The following is a 22,452-nucleotide window of genomic DNA, read 5'->3' on the forward strand; positions in this document are numbered from 1 at the left end:
TTTGTTAGTTTTAATCAGATTTTAGCAGAAACTCTCTGACTCCCTCTCTTGTGTCTGCAGTGACGGTTCGTACCCGTATGACCCGTCCGGCTGGCAGCAGCCCACCAATCAGCCCACAGGATCCCTCTCTGTGGTAACCACCGTCTGGGGAGTGACCAATCCCTCGGCCAGCCAGGTATGACATCACCAACGGAAGGGCAGGGAATTATTAACCACGATTAATCGCAGATAACAAAGTGCTGTGTACAAGACGTGTGATGTGAAGTGTTTCTGTGTCTGTCAGGGTCTGGGTGGAGGGGTGATGGGCCCCGGGGCCAACCCAGGCGGGGGGCCCATGATGCAGGGCCCCGGGGGTCCGGGCATGGCCGGCGGGCCCGGCGGCTACATGGGCCAGCAGGGCTACGGAGAGCCCAGCAAAGGCTACATGAACCAGGGCATGTACGGCCGGGCCGCGGGGGGCTACGGCGGAGGGCCGGGGGGGTACAGCAGCAGGTAAGTCATCAGTTCACACATAATAATAATAATATAAACTTTATTGACACGGTTGGCCCGGGACTGAAACGTGTCAGGAAAAAATAAACTGTGGAATCTGACCTGCAGTTACCCGACGAACCCCGGAGGCTCCAGAGGTTCCGACTTCACTCAGGCTGCTGCCGCCGCCGCCGTTGCCGCTGCTGCCGCCACCGCGACCGCCACGGCCACCGCGACCGTCGCCGCCATCCAGGAGAAACAAAACCAGGAAATGAACTACGGACAGGTGAGGTGGTGATGGGTCACATGTAGGCGACTGAGCTAGTGCTCCCTCTGCTGGAGACTTCAGGCGTCCTCGTAGGGTTGATTATTTATTCATGTTCCGACCGGCGAGCTGCCACCTGAGCCCTGAAGGTCACGGGTTCTCAAGTCGCTCCACTGGTGGGGGGGGGGTTTGAGTAATAGCCCCAGTCTGCACGTCTTTAAAGTCAGACGTCTGCAGAGAAGAACATATTGGCGTCTTTGACGGGACGCGGGAGTCCTGATGAACTGCTGTGTTCATGTCAGGAGAGACGTTCACTTCCGCCTTCAGTCTGAACATGAGAGTTGATGAGAAGTAATATCGGGCCCTCATCAGGTCCTTAAAGGTGTGATATCCAGCTGCAGGTGTTTAGTGTCGTAGTGCACCAGGTTAACACGCTGTGATTCTGTGTGTCAGATGGGAGGTCCAGCCTATAACAACCAGTTCATGGCCCACTCAGGCCCCCGCGGGCCCCCTGGCATGGCTCCTGGAGGTATGGGTCCTGGGCCTGGACCTAACAGGGGCCCGCCCTCAATGGGCCCCATGTATGGACCTGGAGGCGGCCCCCAGAGGGTTCCTCAGCACCCAAACTATGGCCCTGGACCACAGCAGGGCCACCTGAGGCCCCCACAGGGCCTCAAACGGCCCTACAGCTCTGAGGTGAGTCAGGAGGTCTGTACAGACTAATCAGATTCAATCCAGATGGAACCTGATTTAATCAGAATCAATCACCGCATGTCTGATTTTATATCAGAATTTGTCTCTGATCAAAAATGATCAGTTTATACGTTGAACGTAGACACAAACAAACATTCTGGACTCAAACTTAATGATTTTAATAATTTAAAATGTGATTTATTGTACAGAATAAAAAAGTTAACATAAACTCCGTCCTCAGTCTTTCCAAGGGATGTCTCAGCAGTACGGCGTTCCGGTTGGTTCCAGTGTGAACATGATGTCTGGTCCTGGTGGCGCCGGCGGTCCAATGCCTGGTTCAGGTGGAGGCGGTCATGGCGGTCATGGCGGTCATGGCGGTCACGGCGGTCACGGCGGACACGGCGGCCCCGGCCCGTACGGCGGTCCCAACATGCAGTACCACCCAGGTAAGGCTTATATACTGGACACATGGAGAAAACTGCTAGCCTAGCTGAAATTGCTAGCCTAGCTTAGCACAAAGACTGGACGCAGGGGGAACAGCTAGCCTAGCTTAGCACAAAGACTGGACGCAGGGGGAACAGCTAGCCTAGCTTAGCACAAAGACTAGACGCAGGGGGAACAGCTAGCCTAGCTTAGCACAAAGACTGGACGCAGGGGGAACAGCTAGCCTAGCTTAGCACAAAGACTGGACGCAGGGGGAACAGCTAGCCTAGCTTAGCACAAAGACTGGACGCAGGGGGAACAGCTAGCCTAGCTTAGCACAAAGACTGGACGCAGGGGGAACAGCTAGCCTAGCTTAGCACAAAGACTGGACGCAGGGGGAACAGCTAGCCTAGCTTAGCACAAAGACTGGACGCAGGGGGAACAGCTAGCCTAGCTTAGCACAAAGACTGGACGCAGGGGGAACACTAGCCTAGCTTAGCACAAAGACTGGACGCAGGGGGAACAGCTAGCCTAGCTTAGCACAAAGACTGGACGCAGGGGGAACAGCTAGCCTAGCTTAGCACAAAGACTGGACGCAGGGGGAACAGCTAGCCTAGCTTAGCACAAAGACTGGACGCAGGGGGAACAGCTAGCCCGGCTTAGCACAAAGACTGGACGCAGGGGAACAGCTAGCCTAGCTTAGCACAAAGACTGGACGCAGGGGGAACAGCTAGCCTAGCTTAGCACAAAGACTGGACGCAGGGGGAACAGCTAGCCTAGCTTAGCACAAAGACTGGACGCAGGGGGAACAGCTAGCCTAGCTTAGCACCAAGACTGGACGCAGGGGGAACAGCTAGCCTAGCTTAGCACCAAGACTGGACGCAGGGGGAACAGCTAGCCTAGCTTAGCACAAAGACTGGACGCAGGGGGAACAGCTAGCCTAGCTTAGCACAAAGACTGGACGCAGGGGGAACAGCTAGCCTAGCTTAGCACAAAGACTGGACGCAGGGGGAAACTGGCTCAGTCAAGAGAGTTTCTGTAGTTTCTGTCACTGTAAAGCAGGTTAAGTCCACACGTTTGTCGGTCGGCGTTTCAGGGTCTTTCTCTTTCCCTGCAGGTCCTGGTGGTCCAGGCCCGGTCCCACAACGCTCCGGCTCCTCCCCCTCCTACCAGAGCCATAAGATGCCCCTCCCTCAGTACCCCCCCTCTGCACAGTACTACAAGGTCAGACTGTTTACGCTCAGTCAGCATCACGAAGCCTGAACCGTGTCCTTCTGGTTAAAACCTCATCAAAGGATGATTCCTGTTCATTTAAACATTAACAGGTGTGTCGTCGTTTGTGTGTTTGTGCAGCAGGAGCAGTTTAACGGTCAGGGTGGAGGTTTAAACGCTCTGACAGCAGGCGGCGCCGGTGGTGTCTACAACTCCTTCAACCAGCCGTCTGGGGTAAGACTTTCCTTCTGCTCCACCTCATCTCTGCAGGAAATACTTTTTATTCCACCACATTTACATTTATATTCAGCTGGAGATATTTTACACATCATCTTAATAAAGACTATCATATAGAGCCTAAGCCCCGCCCCTTCCTGTGGATCCCTATGTACTTGTTTCTGTTGTTGTTGTTTAATTTAAATATTAAATAAAATATTAAATTATTAAAATAACAAACAACAACAGTAATTTTATTAAGTCTCTCTCTCTCTCTCTCAGCCCGGGCGAGGGTTACCAGGTTACCCCTCCTCACCTGTACCCGGAAACCCGACCCCTCCCATCACCCCCAGCAGCTCCATGGCGCCGCCCTACATGTCCCCCGGCAGCAGTGACGTCAAGCCGCCGCCCTCCTCCTTCCTGCCGGACATCAAACCCAACATGGCCGGCCTGCCCCCCCCTCCTCCGTCAGGTACACTCACACATGTTCAGACGCCTCTGTTACAACGCCGGCCTGCGGCGGAAACAGGAGGATGTTTCTCTGCAGTACTGCCAGTGGCAAGTCTCATTGTTTGACTTCCTGTTACCAGGTAACCCTAGCGACGACCTGCGGCTGACCTTCCCCGTGCGTGACGGCGTGGTCCTAGAGCCCTTCAGATTAGAGCACAACCTGGCCGTCAGCAACCACGTCTTCCAGCTGCGAGACTCCGTCTACAAGACGCTCATCATGAGGTGAAAGCACGCACGCGGCGGCGAACTGTAACACTCCTGAGTGCAGTCTGAGTTTAAAGTCTCTTGGTGGAAACATGACTCACACAAAACCATTGTGTGTGAGTTCTCACCACACGGCGTCGCATATGGACGCTTGGTCACTTTTTAACGCCCTGGGTACCCTTTAGCGTTGTTTTTGTGCGTGTAGGGCTCCACGGACAAGTTAGCAAGAATAAATATGCAACATCCGGTTAGACTTTCAAAATAAAACGAGTGGTTAATGTTGACTCTAATGTCACAGTTTGGTTAGGTTTTTTTTATTTAATGTTTGTTTGACAGGGACAAATGCATAGAACATTTACAACCATTAAAATACATACATGAAATAAGATATGTGGAAATCTATAAAACAGAAACATTTAACAACACAAGAACACAAAATAAGAAATGTGCATGCTCACATGTGTCATCGTGTTGGATCCTGCACAGTCAGTGTTCACGGAGTTGTTTCAGCCATTGCTTTAAATGTGTATTAAAAACCTTGAGTTCAGTCAATGTTTTAATTTTCGGATGGTAAAGCGTTCCAAACAATGTCTGCGCCTCTAGTTATTATTCCGCTCTTTAGTTTCTCTACTAGCTGACAGAATATTTCTGGTGCAATGTTGTTCACACACTTAAAAATTAGTGTTAGAATTGAAAAATTTACTAAACTGTCACCACTCAATATATTATGCTTCCGTAGAATGAGGCAGATTTCTGGTCCATTATTTTTAGCGCCTGTTTATAAAATGTCCTTATGGGTGTAATTGTAGTTTGGTTGGCCCGACACCAAACAGTTATGATAAATATCATAGAATATCTGCTGTGCTGACAGTCTCTTTTACATGTCTGTCAAACTTAAGATGAGAAACTAACCTCATCAATCTTTATTCTGAAATTTTCATTGACCTTTCTTTTTATTGAAAAGCACCGACTGTCTTATCACAGTTCAGGGTCAGATCATTATTTTGGAGCCACTGTGATACACCGTCCAGCTCTTTTGAAGCATCTCAGCTGCAAGAAAAAGATCATGTTTGGGGTTAAAATAACTGCTACTAATAATTACCTCCCTACTCTGTTTTTTAAAGTAGTACTTTTAATGTTGAACTATGACGTGAAGGTAAATATCAAACACTAACAAAGCAGCCGGCCAACAAACGCTCGCTGAAAATCTCTGATCAGGGGAAGAAGAACTGTTTCCAGGTTTGTTTTAAAGCTCAATAACGCGTGTTTGTGTTTGTCAGACCGGACCTGGAGCTCCAGTTTAAGTGTTACCACCACGAGGACCGACAGATGAACACCAACTGGCCCGCCTCCGTCCAGGTCCGACCTTCATCCGTCCTCTTTATATAAATCTTTTTTCTTATTTCTGCACTGGTTTTTATTTATCTGCCCTCCTCCTCCTCCTCCTCCTCCTCCTCAGGTGAGTGTGAACGCCACTCCTCTCACCATCGAGCGGGGCGACAACAAAACCTCCCATAAGCCTTTGTACCTGAAGCAAGTCTGTCAACCAGGCAGGAACACCATCCAGATCACCGTCACCGCCTGCTGCTGCGTAAGAACGCACGCTCGACATATTCTGTAGATCTAAAGGTGAACTTCCTGTTGCGATTCGCTTTAACGCGTCTCTCTCTCCCTGCAGTCTCACCTGTTTGTCCTCCAGCTGGTTCATCGTCCGTCGGTCCGCTCGGTGCTGCAGGGTCTGATGAAGAAGAGGCTGCTGCCTGCGGAGCACTGTGTCACTAAGAGTGAGTTATTTTATTATTAACATTAAAGTCAGGACGTCTGACACATGCAGCCTGGAAACAAACCTACAAAAATAAATGATGGATGAAAAATGTGTTCAAGTCCAGTCTGCAGGATCAAACTAAGTTGGCGACAGAAGAATCCCCAAAATAAAGCAGCCATGTCTTCAGAATAAGGCTACAGGAAGCTGGGGCTGTTTCACAATAAGAGCGTCACAGCTGTTCGCTCAGTGGAAAACGTCAACACAAAACATTCAGTTTGCTTTAAATGTCTGTTGTTCATTTTGTTAAATTCATCTGTGTCTCAGTAAAGAGGAACTTCAGCAGCGGCTCCATCCCCGGGACCCCCGGGTTAAACGGAGAGGACGGCGTGGAGCAGACCGCCATCAGGGTCTCGTTGAAATGCCCCATCACTTTCCGCCGCATCCAGCTGCCCGCCAGAGGTCACGACTGCAGACACATACAGGTCAGAGCCCTCGAGCTGCCAGGATGTGTCAAACGCTGACATGTGACTCGCTGTCTTGTTTTGTTTATGATAGTTTGGTTTGACAGTCTGTTGATGGAAAGTTTGCTGAAACATGCTGACGTTCTTCAGCTCATCCACACAGACGATGGCTACATCCACACTGCTACGTTTTTGTTTTAAAACCGACCTCCGTCTGAAAACACACATCATGTGACCGTTCACGTACACCAGGCATGTGCGTGCCGCTGTAAACAGATTGTCTCCTCAGCAGCTGCAGAAGAGAGAACTGTTTTGTTGTGTAGACCAAACTGATGGACTTCTGTCTGTCCGCAGTGCTTTGACCTGGAGTCGTACCTGCAGCTCAACTGTGAGAGAGGAACATGGAGATGCCCTGTGTGCAAGTAGGTCTCAAACACACGAACACACAAACTGTATACACACTTCCTGTCTCCTCTGTAACCTCTGTGTGTGTGTGTGTGCGCAGTAAAACAGCCCTGCTGGAAGGTCTGGAGGTGGATCAGTACATGCTGGGGATCCTCATCTACGTTCAGAAGTAAGAACCGCTTGATTTTCTGCTGTTGGTCCACATGGTGCACCTTGTGGGTGGTGGTACAGTGGATAACACACATGCCTTTGGTGTGAGAGACCCGTGTTCGAATCCACTTTGAGACACCAGTGTGTCCCTGAGCAAGACTCTTAACCCCTCGTTGCTCCAGAGGCGTGTATAGCAAGTCGCTTTGGATAAAAGCTAAATGGATAAATGTTACTGTTCTCATCCTGTTCGCACTGATTTGGCCTTAACATAGTATGTAGTAATCAAAAAAATCAAAATACTACTGCTTTATTATTATCGTTATTCTAAATAAACATTACATTGCTTGCTTTTTATTGGCTTTTATTTTATATAAATCTTATTGATGCTACAGATCAGCTGCAGCCTCGTTCTTCTTACATAAGATTTAAAACTGGCTAAGCCTGGCCTGGCATACTGCAGCTGAGGACAGCACTCAGTACGCAGACTTTGTGTGTAATGGTCTGGTGGTTCCTCCCCCTCAGCTCGGAGTACGAGGAGATCACCATCGACCCGGTGTGCAGCTGGAAGCCGGTTCCTGTGAAGCCGGACATCCACGTGAAGGAGGAGTCCGACGGGCCGGTGTTGAAGCGCTGCCGGACGCTCAGCCCCAGTCACATGGTCCTGCCCAGTGTCATGGAGATGATCGCGTCCCTAGGCCCCGCCCCCTCCGCGGCCTCCTCCTCCCCGATGTCCTACTCCTCCATGTCTGCGGGGGGCGGCAGCAACCACACACCAGACTACCCCGGACCAGGTACGCAGGGCGGAGCCGAGCGTTTTAATGATTATGACAGTTAGTTCCCGACCAATCGCAGCCTGCCGTCTTTCACAGCCTACGTGATGTCATCAGGAAGGAGGTGCTAGGGACCGACTTCCTGGAACAAGAGTAAACAAACATGGCGTCTGTGGCGGTGTGTTTAGGCCCTTCTCATTCCTCCTTTCCTCGCTTCCTTGTCCCTCCCACCCGAGGAGGAGACTCGAGGCAGCAGGCGTTTAACGGAATGAGACGTTATTTCTTCGCGGCGGCCATTTTAACGCCACCGAGTGTTCAAACGTCACGCGGCCAAAAAGAGATATGCAAAGGAGACGCCGGTGTTTCCTCTCTCCTAGCTTCTCCAGCAAGCCTCCTTTCTCGAGGAGACAAAGAAATTCTCCCCTCTTCCTGCCTTCCTTCCTCTGCTCGCTTTCCTACCTTCCTCTCTTTTCCTCCTTTCTTTCTCCCTCTCCTCTCTCCTTCCCTTCTCTCCTCCTTCCTTCCTCCGTTCATTTTTCTCTTCCTCTCCTTCCTCTCATATCCTCCTTTCTCCCTTCCTTCCTCTCCTTTCCTCCTTTCTTTCTCCTTCTCCTCTCTCCTTAACGCACATTCAGGCTATTGGCTGCTTTTGGAAAATCAAATCACAAAATCTATATTAAAATGTTAAAATTAATCAGTTTTTTGAATTAATCGTTAGGCTTTATTGTATATGATTAATAAAATTGTTATTTTTCTCTCTTACAAACCAACAGGAAAATGAATCGTGACGAGATATTTTTGCCCCCCCCCCCCCCCACTTGAAATTTATACTGACGGTCATTTGCTTCAACTAAAGTCAGTGTAAAATATCATTTGCATAATAAGTTGCAACGCAGCGTAGAAAGGAGGTGAAACCAGCGGTGACCCATGGAGGCTCTGCTGGAGGTGTAAACAGGAAGCAGGTGTATTGATCGTGTGTCTCCTCCTCAGCGCCGTCCTATCCCAGTCAGTCTGCTGGGTTCTCAGACTTCAGCGGTCCTGGGACTCCGGCGGGCGGGGGGGACTTCTCCTCCCCCGGTCCTCCTCCTCTCTCCTACCAGTCCGAGCTCTCCAGTGCCCTCCTCACCCCCCGACAAACCTCCGCCTCACCCGCTGGCCGGACAGGTACAGTAACACGCCGTCTTCATCCTCATCTTCTGTGAGGAAGAACAGAAGTGTGCCTCTGTTTCCTTCCCTCCTTCCTTCCTAACCCCCTCTCTCGTTCCCTCCTCTCATCCCTTCTTCCTTTCCTCTACTCATTTCCTCTCTCCTCCCTTTCTATCTCCTCCCCTCCTCCCCTCTCTCCTCTCCTTCCTTTCTGCTCATTTCCTCTCTCCTTCCTCTCCTCCCTTTCTATATTCTCCCCTCTCTCCTTTCCTCCTCTCCTCCATCCTTCCTTTTCTCTACTCGTTTCCTATCTCCTCTCTCCTTCCTCACCTCCTCTCCCCTCCCTTTTCTCAGATGTCAGTCTCGGGCCGCCTGGACTCCACTTCCCATGGTGCTCCTCTCTCACAGCAGCAGTCACAGGGTCTCCACGGTAACTCCCAGCTGGGTGGCGGCAACCAGATGATGCAGCGAAGCAACCAGAATCCCCGTCTCCAAGGCGACAGCTCTTTCAGCCTCGGCGGGGCGGCGGATGTCCCAGAACCGTCTCTGGACGTGAGTAGAACCCAGATCTGTTCTGTGTTTTTCCATCGAAGTACTGTAGATACTCGAAGTATTATAAATAGCTGCTTTACAATACAGATCAGAAACTCGCCTGTTTCTCTCCGCAGTTGCTTCCGGAGTTGACCAACCCGGATGAGTTGCTGTCGTACCTCGGACCTCCGGACCTCCCAAACAACAACAACGACGACCTGCTGTCGCTATTTGAGAACAACTGAACACACACACACACATTAAACACACACTCACGCCTCCAGAACTTTAAACTCTCCTGTAAAATAAGAACAATTTCTCTCCTCGCCCCGCCAAACATGACAGGTGGCCCAACACGGCCGCCGTCTGCACAGGACGGCGCGGACGAAAAGAAGGAAACGAAACAAAAAACTACTTTTAAATCTGAAAACTCTTTGTTGTCTGACTATGAACTTGACGGTAACTTTATTTTATTGTTTTTTTTTTTTTTTTATTCTCTGTATTTTGATGCTTGATCCTTCATTCCCGGCCGGAGACGACGCCCCCCCCCCAGCTGCTCTCAGGCCGCCGTTACAGACGATTTAAAGTGACGACCACACGGCCGCTTTTAAACTACACACACGTCACTGCTGAGCGCTTCACAAACAACTCCTCAGTTTTTACCTTAATCGTCCTCCAGACGAACATTTGGTTTCAGTTCATTTCTATGAAAATGCAGAGAGAAAATCCATAAATTGTTTTGATCGTGGAGGTTCTGCAGGGACGAGGACTTAACGCTGATGTGTAGTTACTGGGCGGTGTGGGTCCCTTTTTTAAAGCCAGAATATTTCTGCTCCAAATGATGTTTTTAAATGTGATGGTGTAAAAAGTAGAAGATGACCTTTTTAAGCAGCATACGAGATCTTTTTGTTTTTCCCCGGAGACGTTTGGAGACACTGAAGGCGGCGTTTAGCAAAGATGTCCCAGAAAGATGTCCCAGAAAGACCCAAAGGTGAACACATGAAGCGTTTACACTCAGCCGCAGTATTTCAGGAGAAGACGAAACAAACTGAGTACATAACAGTAGTTTTATTAGCATTTAAAGACAAATTTAAGCTGTAGAAGAGATCTCTGTAAAATATTAAAATCACAACTTCTCAAATGCTCTGTCGACAGAGGGAGCAGTAGAATACATCAGTGTGTCATCTGCATAAAAATGGAATTTACAATGTCTCTTATTTTCTGATGTTATTTATATAAAACGAAAACAAAAGTGGACCAATTATTGAGCCCTGTGGAACCCCTTTTAGTCACTCTGCTGTCCTTCAATCATAGAAGAAGTGTGAGTTTAATCACAGATGAGGAATCAGAAAATTAGGTTCATGCTAATGTTCTGATGTTGTTCCTTCATGTGTGTCTGAGATTATGCTGTTATATTTTTAATAGAACAACAACTCGAGGTAAAAGTCAGTAAAGCCCCTTTTCCACCGGATGGTACCAGCTCGCCTCGACCCGCTTTGGTGCCCCGTCCACTGCTTTCCATTGCAGATATATAGCGCCTTCTCAATGTAGCTGGTCTTCATAGGGACGCTGCACGAAATGGCTGGAGAATGATGGAGAGATGCACGATTCAAGTTCATAACAATTTTAATAACAAACTGGATAACGTCATCAAGTTCTTAAAAGCACTCTAGCACAGAGGAAGGGACAAAGAAACACTAACATGAAATTGCAGCAGTTGAAACTGAGCAGCTAAACCGAGCTAACGTTAGCGGCACACCGCCTGCTAGCTAGCTTATTTCAGACACGGGCTTTGTTGTCAATTCTCTGTGACCAATCAGCAGTCTGCAGTGTTTTCAAAGGAGGTGAAACCAAAAAAAAAACTACCAGGTACCGTTTTCCCTTAATGGAAAACTAAAAAAGGCGAGTAGAGTCGAGGTGAGTAGAGCTGGTACCGTCCGGTGAAAGTAGTCCACCCCTCGCTCTTTCAGAGTCACTCTGTTATAACTGAAACGATCAGTTAATTCAGCGATTGATTAACGGAAAGATAATTAGCAGCTATTTCGATAATCCATGTCATCTTTTCAGTCTGTGAAATGTAAACAAAGGTCCATCCCGGTGTCCCAGAGTTCAATGTGACTTCTTCAGAGAGCAAAAACGTGGATCTGCTCTCTGGAGTAGAACCCCGTGGCAGGAAAAGATTCATGGTCATAGTACAGACTTGCCCCTGACTAATGTTATAATTTTTGTTTGCTGCCGTTTGACGCGCAGTTCTGGGAGGGATCACAGAACATTTGTTTCCTGATCAATCAGATTAGTTGGATTCTGCTTTCCAGCATGGCTGCTGTCCAAAGATCTAATGCAAACTGCAGTCAGCTGGAGGAACGTGATCTTACTGAGGGAACCTTTCAGCATCAGGGCAAATCCAAAGTGCTGTCCAAAAGAGAAACGAGGTTTTAAAATAAAGTAAAATATCAGGTTAAAATAGCATCACCTGTCTGTTCAACACCTCTGTTCCTGTGGCTGAGTGTAAACGAGAGGATTTGAAATCACATCTGGATTTTATCAGAAAAGAGACGCTGGATATTAAAAGTGTAAACTGTGGCAATCTGTTATAACATTTATTCCTTAACTAGTACTTATTTATTAGTACTGATGGAACAGTTACCAGTGACTAGTACTTTAGTTTTTGCCATTAAAATCTACGGGGCTCTGCAGTTCATATCACGATTCTACAATCTAGTTACTATTTCCATTTTACAAGTATCTATTATTCGCATACTAGTATCTATTCCAAAAGATACTTTTCATTGTTACTAGTAAATATTTGGGGGTTATTAGTCATTTATTAATGGCTAGTAAAATGGCTTGTTTTAGTTTTTGCTACTAAGAATGGAATAGTTACTAGAAACTAAAAATAAGCACTAGTAAAATAGCTACTAGTAACTAATTAAAAGGTGATATCTGAACTGCAGAGCCCGTAGGTTTCAATAGGAAAAAGTGATAATTAGTCACTAGTAACTAAAAATAAGTACTAATATCTAATAAACTGTTCACGTCACACGGAAATAGTTACTAGTGACTTATAAATAAGTACGAGTAGCTTTTAAATAGCGACTAGTACGTTTTACGGAATAAATGTTAAAACCGCTTGCTACAGTAAGCGAATCTGTTTCTGTAACGGCGTCCCTTTAAGCCGAGCTCTGGTGCTTTCTACCCAGAGTGCCGCTGGTGTCTTCGCTCCTGCAGTCGAGCCTTTCAGTGGGGTTTTAGCTCACTTCCCCACCCCCGAGGGCCACTTTACGAGGCAACAAAGAAAGAAGACGACCAAATAAAAGCTGTTTCCGTTGATGCCTCAACAGGCTGCTCTGCGACCGCAGCCACAGTTTGTTTATATGTAATAATGAAAGGCCATCTTCATCCTGCTCCTCCTCCTCCTCATGATTCTGTATGTTGTAAAGTGACTAGAGTCCAGACAGTTGTGGTGTCTCCATGTCCCAGTGAAAATAAAACTGTACATGATCACACTGTATGATTCAGTAATGATGCTAATAACAATAATAATATTAATAGCCTTTGTAATTTAATAAACACACACTGGAAAGACACACCGAGGAGAACATGTGCTGCTTTTAATCACGTGTACGTCTGATGAAATGTGGGAAAGTGCGAGCATCAGAGAGGAGAGCCGAGACGCAGGAGGAAACTTTTAACACGCAACTGGAATCAACTGAATATAAAAACAAGACTCCTCTCTGTCCTCTCCCCCCTTTCATTCCCTGCGATGATTAATCAAGCAGCAGAAAGTGAATCAATTATTTTAATAATTAGTTTAAATGATTAAAAAGCCAGGGACAGTAAACTGAAGATCTTTGGGTCGGTCGTCTGGATGAAACGAGACATTTAATTGTGAAATCTGATGCAAAGCGTTGGGAACCACTGCACCAGAGTTCAATAAGAAACTATACTTTTTTATACTTTGGGTGAACTGACCCTTTAACACATAGCCGACCGTTTCATCCCGACCAGCTGACACCACTACAGCATAGATGCTCCTTTTAATTCGTCTTCGGGGGGGCGAGGGGGTTGGATCTCCCTTCATGGTGCCAGCGTGCATCGCCGCCTCTCTGTGAGCATCAACCAGAGGTCATCAAACATCATTAAAGGTCACTGGTCGATAGCAAACCCCCGCCACCACCCGCCGCCTCTCTGCAGGATCTGCATCTCAACCGGAAACCTGAGAGGAACAACCGCCTCCCAAAATACCACATGTCCTAGAACGGTCCTCAACACAGAGTCGGTAAAAAGGTAGAAATAAAACATGCAGGCTGGTCCGAACTGCGTGTCTGATGGAACTTAATCTGGTCCGGATCAGGTTAAACATGGTAATCTCACCAGGGAACGTGAGCCGACGGTGATTCAGAGTGTGTTCTGCTGAGAAACACTAAGTGCAAACAGGAAGAAGGGCAGCTTTAACTTTAACCTGAGGTTAGTTTAACCAAAGTTAAACTTTCTGAACTCACATGAACACGGCCTTTGGTTAAATAGTCATTTCTATGAAATGTTGTGCTCCTTCGTAACTAGTTAACTGTAGAGATGATTCCATCCATTGTTTAGCCCGGGTGACATTATGTTAGCTTCTTGCTCTGTAACGTAAGCTAACAGCCCGCAAAAGTTACGACCGTTCTCAAGCTAGCTTTTTGTCTGTGTTGAGGTTATTTTAAATGAGAAATTAACCATTTAGGTTTTTAATTTGTGTTTGGTCTATCTAGCTCTAGCTAGTCAGCCTCACCAGCTCCCGAGGCGATCAACGCCCACGTTCATCCCCAGTCATTTACCGGCCTCAGCGCTCCCAGACTTAAATAAAAATTTGGCAGTGTGATAAACTTTTCATAGAGGTATCGATGGCGCAGTGGATAAGACCCTTAAACCCTTGTTGCCCTAGAGGCGTGCGACCTCTGGCCTATAGAGAGCCTATATTCCCTCCCTTCTGCATCCCCCTATAAGACCTTATTTCGGGAGAGAATAGTTAACAGCGAGAGACAACTTCTTGTTTTATCCTGTTTGAATTGTGCCCATGATGTTTGTAAGTTTAAAAGATAATTTAAGTCAAGAAAGTTGCAGTTCTCCCATAAATGATGATGTCTCGCTAAAATGAAGTAATTTCTCATTGAGGTGAAAAGGAGCCACAGTCGCATTTAAAGATGTTACTTCCCCAAACTGAGACACAAAGACGAGGGAAGACTGAATAAATGAAATAAAGAAATACAGACTGCTTGAAAGCCTTAGAATACTGCATTCTGGTATTTTATGTTTTGAATTCACATGCCGCCTGAATTTTGTGTTTCCATTTACATAGAAAAAAATGACACCATAAATTTGTGTTCATTTCATTTGTATTCATCAGAATGCAGGAAATTAAGTGTTTATGACTCAAGGCCAGGTTAGGTTTCTGTTTCCTCCCGTTTTAAGCTACAGTGTCTGGAGGTTGGTAAGAATGCTGATCACACTGATCTGAACATGATTAGTGACTTGGCTTTTCATCTATACATACTTTAAAATTGTGAATGCGGCTGCTGAAGTTTTTAAACAAAACTGATGAGGATTAAAGAGTGATGACCTCCGACCCCTGCAGTGGGTTATATCAAAGTCCTGCTCATAAAATGCATCGACCTCAGCAAATACAGAATCCCACTCCAAACAAATAGTTGGCATATAGAGAAGCTGCTCGCGTTAACGAGTAAACGCGATTAGTGATGATAACAGGTCTACAGTTTGAACTGATTTCAACTTTACTTTGCACTATTTCATTACTTCTTCCCCTACAGGTATTGACCCATAAACTCTATGTACCCCATTGATCCCGTACATGCTAATAGCTTTTATGTAGCTTGTCTGTTGTTCCCCAAATGTAAGTCACATTGGATAAAAGTTTCGTTCTAGCAAATGTGTAAATGTACTTTAAAGTGACTTATTTAGAAAGGCCTGTATGTTCGCCCTGCTAATGCTATGCTAGCTTTGAGCCTTCTTTCTGCTGCTGTTTGTGCAGAATACAACTGGTTGAACAGCTTTCCTAAACAAAGTAATAACACAATCCTATTACATAACAAAATGTGACCTTTGGAAACCCCGGAGTTCACGTGTTTCCCATTTCAAAGACGAAATCTTTCTTGTTTGTCTCAGATCTTTTATAAACTCTGCTCTGACGGTAAAAGGCGGTAAAGTGACTTAAATGTGAGTCTGATGCGGTTTTAACCACCAAACAACGAACTTCCCGTGATTTTCCATCAACTTTGTTCCTTCGTTCTGCGGAGAACCGGACGGACCGCGCCCTGACCGCGTGGACGCGCACCCACATTTTTTTCCCCCTAGCAGCGGGAACGCGCGCTGACTGCGGGAACTTGACGTTCACCCGTCGCGTGCGCTGCACGTATTGGACGCCCATGCTGTCAATGATCCATGGCGCGCGCTGCTCTGCTACTCCTGAGTTTTAAGTTTCTCTAACCGGGACAACCAAACGGGGCGGTGTTGCGTGTCTCGCGCCGTTCGACAAAGCCTGAACGCAGCCAATCTCCGCCCAATCGGTCCACTGATATATGAATCAAACACGCCGTGAAATGTGTCCGTCCAGTGAGAAATTAGATTCAGCTGTTCTGGTGTCTGATTCGCTAACGCGTGTGTCAGTTAAACACGCACGCGTTGCCGATTGGCTTGCCGCGATTTCACGCCGCCCACCGGCGTGTTATATAAAATTAATCCACGGACCTCCATCTTTTTCGGTTCCTTGTGGCAACCCGCGTTCCTCACCGGAAAACCGTTCAGTCCACCGTCTCCAGTTCAGCCTGCTGAAATGGCCAAGCCCAGAGTCTTCTTCGACGTCACCGCTAACGGTGCACCCATCGGCCGGGTCGTGATGGAGGTAAGCCGGTCTCCGTAATGTGCGAAGCGTAGCCGCGGGTGATCGCTGGCAGCCGGGCTGGTTAACGTTAGCCTAGCTGTCACGAGCACGACCGTTTTGAAGGGACCGTGTGCACGTGTGTGTGGCTCCTAGCCAGCCGCGCGGAGCTTTCCGCCGTTATCGTTTAAACAGACGGAGGTTCATCGTGTTGCGGTTGATATTCTTCAACGCATTTACGTTAACTTGCGTTACAGTTGATCGCATAACGTCAGTTGACGGTTCGCGTTTAATACCCCGCGGTAACGTCGGAGGGGAAATGCTAAACTGCAGCTAACATTAACTTTTGTCACGTTGGGGTTCACAGAAGGCCCGCGGCCCGTGTTTGAGTCGTGAAGAGGCTCGTTGTCCGGGCAGTGTGTTACCGCCGCTGGCTAACGGGCGGAGCTAATGCTAACGGACCATCATGAGTCACACTGAGCACGTTGGCTGCGCAGACAAAGAGCGGTTCGTGCGCAGGGTGCAGCTCGCTCGCGCTGTTCTTTGTTAAACCGTTCAGCGGCCTTCACGCGAGCCCGCGAAACCCCCGCTGCTGTCAGCGGAAACTACTGAAAACCGCAGTTTTGTTGTGTTTTCGGGGGGATTTTATGCCTAAAATGTGTGTCGGCTGGAGGAATCTGTCCGTAGAATGATAAATAAATCCTGTTAGCGGTCGAAGCTAACTGCAGTTCTGGAAAGTTCCCGGGGGGGGGGGGGCATAAAGAATGCGGATGTAGGGAGACGGACGAAGCAGCCGCCATGCCTGAAGCCCACCATGAATAAGTTGATGTGAGATATCAGACAGGGATTGTAACTATAGCTCCATTGTCACGCAGGCTATTAATACCCGCTCGTTTTTACTGCATCCAGCTGCAAGCTAAATGCTGCTAGCATGCCAGCTAGCACGTCCAGCCATTTTGTGCATAGCAGCAGTAGCTGCTCTAACGTATGCTGGAGTTAAATCTCAGATCTGCTGAGGTAATGATTGTACTTTAGTCGCATTAAATTGGCACGTGTCTAGTGTTGCACGATGAGACGTCACTGCTGTGATTTGGCTTTTATTCTGCAGGGAAACGATGCTACTCTACAGTTGGACGATAAGCAGCTGGAGTTGTATGCTGCAGTTATAAAATCGTCTGCTCCACAGAACAAAGTGCAGAGCGTCTGGTTAACTGCACTGGTTTTGGCTCAAGGCCTGAATGGCAACAAGCCCAAATGTTAAATCACTGAATTGTAATGACTTCACTGCTTAAACCCTCCTCCTTAAATGCATTCTTTTTTTTTTTCTTTTCAGTCTTAAAAACTAACACTAGATTTCACAGCCTGTTGGACTGACTGTATTTCTGTTTCCACAGCTCGACGCTGACGTGGTCCCCAAGACCGCTGAGAACTTCCGCGCCCTGTGCACCGGCGACAAGGGCTTCGGCTACAAGGGCTCCATCTTCCACCGCATCATCCCCGACTTCATGTGCCAGGTGACGCAGCCGTGAAGCAAAGTTCAGCCCGCGTTAGGTTCATGTTTAAGGATGGGCTGTGGATGCGTTTGCTTTAGCTTTTATTGATTCATATGTAGATTTTCTCCAACAGTTAGGTTCAGAAAATGGTAAATGTTAATCAGCGTTTTCAGTTTTGTCCACAACCCAAATAATTCAGTTTACAGTCATAGCAGAAATAAATTAGCCCTTTTTTCATCCTTTTAAAACGGACCTGAAAGCGATGAATTAAAGTTGGTTAACTATCTGTGCTAACTGGCTTGTTCATCACGCAGGGCGGCGACTTCACCAACCACAACGGAACTGGTGGAAAGTCCATCTACGGCAACAAGTTCGCTGACGAGAACTTCACCCTGAAGCACACCGGTCCCGGCATCCTGTCCATGGCCAACGCCGGACCGAACACCAACGGGTCCCAGTTCTTCATCTGCACAGCCAAAACAACGTGGTGAGTGTCACTAAGCAGCTGAAGCCTGTTTATCTACGTACAAGACGTTTATTTTTAATAAAGGCTAAAGTCAAACTAAACTAACGAGAGGCTGGAGTAATCTCCTGTCAGTTGATCAGCAATGGTCACTTGCTGCTGATTGGCCGGCTGAACCTGCCGCTCTCGACTCAAGAGTGGCTGCTTTGTCACTACATGAAGGACAAAGTCAGCGCGAACTTAGTCGCCATGTTGGCATCACTGCGCGTGCTAATAAAGTTTAATTATTTAACAGTTTTAATATCTACATCGGGTTCTGCCTCCACTGATTTTTTTTTTTTTTTTTTTTTTTTTTTTTTTTTCCACAATTGTTTAAGTTTAGTCTGTTAAAAGAGAAAATGATGAGCGATGTCAGTGTTTCCCGACGCTCATGAAGTTCTGAAATATCTTGACTTGTTCACAACCCAAATACATTCAGCTTCTTCATAGAGAAGGAAAGAAAAAGTCACACTTGAGGAGCTGGAATCAGAATATGGGCATGGATCTATAATTAAAATTGATTTAGTTTATTTCAGTTGACTGAGTGGATTTGGTGGCGAGGGGGCAGCTTGGAGGATGGCGTTAACATTAAAGATGCAGGAGACTCGACGGGTCTTAGATCGTGTTATTAACTAGTGCCATAATAGCATGAAGAAGTCTTGAGCATTTAATGCTTCCTGCCGACAGCTGGTACCAAACTTTACCAAAGTATTCAGATGTGACGTTCTCTGCAGGAAGCGTCTCGGTGCAGCAGAGCGCTTCCTGCCTGATCGTGTCGAGGCTCTGATTGGTTTATCATAACCGATGTTCTCAATAGAGTGTTTGGTTTTTGCAAGTCTGTAAAACAACGCCGTTTCTGTTTCTCTGAAGTCAGTGCGGCCGTCCTGCAGCGGAGTTCACTTGAGTCAACAAAACGCTCATGTTTAATTTCCACATGGCGATGTCACGAGACCGATACTTCGGTACAGAGTCGATGCCAAAATTCTGAAAACGTGTTGATACTGGTTTTACTAGGCAGCATGTTTAAGGTGGCGTGAAGTGCAGCGTTGGCTCCGCCTCGTCTCATAGAAAAGGGAATGGAGGTCAGGAGGTTTTCCTTAAACGGCTGTCATGTCGAAGCCTCAACTTCTCCCAGGTGGAGAGCTGATTCAGGTGGAGGAGTTATGGATCATTTCTGTCCATAACTTTTGTTTTTCAATAAATCTCAGACAGGGGCCACACTTAAAGACTTAACACCTGTGAGATTAAGAATTTTTATTAAATCTGCGTGCATTGGAGGTTGGAATTTCAGTATCTTGCTAGTTTCTGAATATTTAGCCATCGAACAGCTCGTCTGTCCCGGACAGCCTCTCACAGCTGTTAAACATTTGATAAAGTATTAAGGGGAAATATGTGGGATTATTTTCAACACCTGGCTGCATGTGCAGCTTTCCGTCTGTTGCCGTCTTAACGACGTGTCTCCCGCAGGCTCGACGGGAAGCACGTTGTGTTCGGGAAGGTGATCGAAGGGATGGACGTGGTGAGGAAGATGGAGTCCTTCGGCTCCCAGGGCGGCAAAACCAGCTCCAAGGTCGCCATCGCCGACTGTGGGCAGCTCTGAGCGCCAGCACTTAACCCTCTCTCAGCCCCCCCCCCACCCCACCCACCGCCGTTATTCAACATTCCTATTGATGGAGATTCAGCTGCCCCCCCCCCCGTCCCTCCTTTTGTTTTTTTTATTCTGTTCTTGTTGAGATCATGTTGCTGCATTTGTGACTTTGCCTTTTCAAAAGTTTCTTTTGCATTAACGTTTCTTTTTCCACAAAGTCCCAACAGTTTTTTGTTAAGTCAAAAAAATGAATAAGAAAATAAAAGTTGCCTTGACAATTAAAACACGTGTTTTCATTTGTACAGCCCATCAAAGTAGTTATACCACTGTGAAAATACTTCAACAAGTAAGAGTACTACACTGAAAATGAGTAAAATCATGTGTTTTACTTAAGTATTATCAGGAAAAGTGAGAATACACTATAGCGTGAGCGTTGCAACTTCACGGCTGCATATGCCAAACCAATCGTCACGCCTGATGGTTAAACCTGACAGCCAATCGGAGGCAGTGTGTGTGTACCTTCACACGTAAGAGCCAAATGACGTCTCACAAGTAAAGAATAAAATGAAAATGATGCCCACTAGTGTCAAAAAGTAAAACTTGTTCTGCATGTAAATTGATGTAGAAATATTTTGTCCATGTTATCAGGTCTGCCCAAAAGTTACTCTGAAAACGTTAAATGCCCAGACGTGAAGCGGGGGGACTTGAGCTCCTCCCCTTTGATGCCCAAAGTGCCCTTTTGTCAACGACAAATTTAATTTTAAATTTGTGAAGGCCTGCTGAATCAAACTATTAATAATTTTGCAGCAAATAAAATGACGCACATTATGACCTCTCACCTGTGATGAGCCCTCCCCTTCTGACACCGTTAGTGATTCAGCAGCTGTGACTGCAGGACACCTGCCATCCCGCCGGTAGGAGGGGTTTGCCACCATGTGCTTGTTGGATGTATTTTACAAGACGGCTTGAGGGAGAAAAGTTTCACGGGCGTCGCGAGGTCTGGTATTTTTATGTAATTTGACTGAACACCTTTCACTTGAACTGGGATTATTATAGTAACTTAATAATAAACATTGGTAAAACAGGTTTAATACTTATTCCTCCGAAGTATATCCTACTTATTATCAGCCCTTTTTAAAACTATCATTTAAATCAGAACACTATTTGAATAGATTTAATAACAAACCTTTTATATGAACTAAATAACTGGAAATGCATGTAATAATGTCAGTGTCAATATAAAATAAATAATATTCCTGACATCAAAGTAGAGAGTGAAGAAGAAATGGCCCTATATAGATTTCAGATAAAGGTATGAAATGTTAATGTGAGGGTAAATTATGGGCCAACAGAATGAACACACATCTTTTTAGATATATGATTAGACAGTGAATCAAAATCCAAATATATCTCAGATTGACAATGCAATATATAAAATCATCACAATATTGCCGATAAACACACACACCTGTCTATAGATTTGTCTCTCTTACACCTGCCTTGGCCGACCTCGTCCTTTCTCCCAGTATTGTTTCCTTCTCAGATTATTTCCCACACTTTTTTGAACCTGGTATCTTATTTCCTCTCTCTGTGCATCTCCCTCCGTCTCTTTACATCTTGTCATGGTCACATATTTGTTTCATCAGCTAATAGATCTCCTATGTTTGTGATAATATCTCTAGTCACAGATCACCTCCAGTAGAATCAGCAGCAACAGCGACTGTTCCCTGTAAGTTCTGTCAGCCCACCGTGTTTTAAAGCTACATCTGGGGATTCCCTGTGTTTCTATTTCAAAACTGTCTCACAGCATTTGTTGATGTATGTATAAGATGGCCATCCTTTTAATTAACTGTGCATAAACTTGCCAAAGAAACCCAAGTTTGTCACAGGCATGTTTCTTCATTACATTTAGCACCATGCACCTGAAACGCTCTGAGGTCGGATATTTCAACTCCGACATTTCCCAATTCCGACCAGAATTGTATCCCGCTGTGCTGCTGCCACTGGTCTCGACCGGTTGCTTAACACTGGGCGGGACGTAGGGTATGACGTATTGACGTAGTGTGTGTGTGCGTTGGGTGCGAAAATTAAACATGGCAGCGCGCCGCTGCTAGAAAAAGATTAACTTATCCGTAACATCCTAATTCAAAAACCTGGATTTCAATTCGGACCTGGACCAACTGGAGGATTACATTGACCATCACTTCAACAGACTTTGTACAATGGGCCGATCACGCAAAGCCAAAAAACCACGCACTTCGGATTCTCCCTTATCAACCGATTCACCGTTATCACCAACATCACCAGCATCCACTCCTACCGAAACAAACTGCTGTTCCGACATACTTTTATCAATCAACGAGCGCTTATCTAACCTGGATTCTAGACTCTCACTAATCGAAGTACTGCACAAAGAATTTCAAAACATCCGCCATAGCCTGGAATACAGTCAACAACAAGTCGATTCGCTCACAGAAGAAAACAAATCACTGAAAAGCTCTGTGGACACACTCACTGCAAAACTTTCCACTGTAAACACTCAACTTACCTCCGTCATCGCTGAGAACAAAGCCATGCAAGAAACTATCCTGGATATACAGTCACGAAGTATGAGAGACAATCTAATCTTCTCCGGCATTCCCGAATCATCCACCGAAGACCCCGAAAAATCTGTTAAGGACTTCATGGTTAACCAGCTCAAACTTACACCAGAGACTGTAGAGCACATCACTTTCCATCGCGTTCACCGTTTAGGACAGAAACCCATCAACTC

At 46.5% G+C, this 22,452-nt stretch overlaps 3 protein-coding genes across 3 annotated transcripts in view; 2 read left to right on the forward strand and 1 right to left on the reverse strand.

Annotated features, from left to right (window-relative positions):
• LOC119891534 (zinc finger MIZ domain-containing protein 2-like) overlaps positions 1-12,809 on the forward strand; it is a gene marked incomplete in the record, with an annotated part of 22,375 nt that extends 9,566 nt beyond the window's left edge. Inside the window, 20 exon segments of the mRNA XM_038703249.1 lie at positions 61-175; positions 284-492; positions 601-757; positions 1,190-1,432; positions 1,671-1,875; positions 2,970-3,076; positions 3,206-3,298; positions 3,563-3,752; positions 3,871-4,012; positions 5,275-5,353; positions 5,454-5,585; positions 5,673-5,778; positions 6,084-6,241; positions 6,575-6,642; positions 6,726-6,794; positions 7,298-7,566; positions 8,536-8,672; positions 8,674-8,709; positions 9,046-9,243; positions 9,360-12,809. Of these exon segments, the coding sequence (XP_038559177.1) occupies positions 61-175; positions 284-492; positions 601-757; positions 1,190-1,432; positions 1,671-1,875; positions 2,970-3,076; positions 3,206-3,298; positions 3,563-3,752; positions 3,871-4,012; positions 5,275-5,353; positions 5,454-5,585; positions 5,673-5,778; positions 6,084-6,241; positions 6,575-6,642; positions 6,726-6,794; positions 7,298-7,566; positions 8,536-8,672; positions 8,674-8,709; positions 9,046-9,243; positions 9,360-9,467 (2,821 nt within the window).
• LOC119891504 (scavenger receptor cysteine-rich type 1 protein M160-like) overlaps positions 1-22,452 on the reverse strand; it is a 1,270,577-nt gene that overhangs the window by 262,220 nt on the left and 985,905 nt on the right. The window lies entirely within an intron of this gene.
• On the forward strand, positions 15,960-19,963 carry ppiaa (peptidylprolyl isomerase Aa (cyclophilin A)). Its single transcript, XM_038703380.1, has 4 exons — positions 15,960-16,120; positions 17,491-17,610; positions 17,904-18,076; positions 19,559-19,963. Exons 1-4 carry the CDS (start codon positions 16,052-16,054, stop codon positions 19,689-19,691), a joined length of 495 nt encoding a protein of 164 aa, XP_038559308.1. The 5' UTR covers positions 15,960-16,051; the 3' UTR covers positions 19,692-19,963.

Source organism: Micropterus salmoides, unplaced genomic scaffold (genome assembly GCF_014851395.1).
Source record: "Micropterus salmoides isolate LMB-PRFRI ecotype aquatic unplaced genomic scaffold, ASM1485139v1 Ms_hic_scaffold_7, whole genome shotgun sequence".
Classification (NCBI taxonomy): Eukaryota; Metazoa; Chordata; class Actinopteri; order Centrarchiformes; family Centrarchidae; genus Micropterus; species Micropterus salmoides.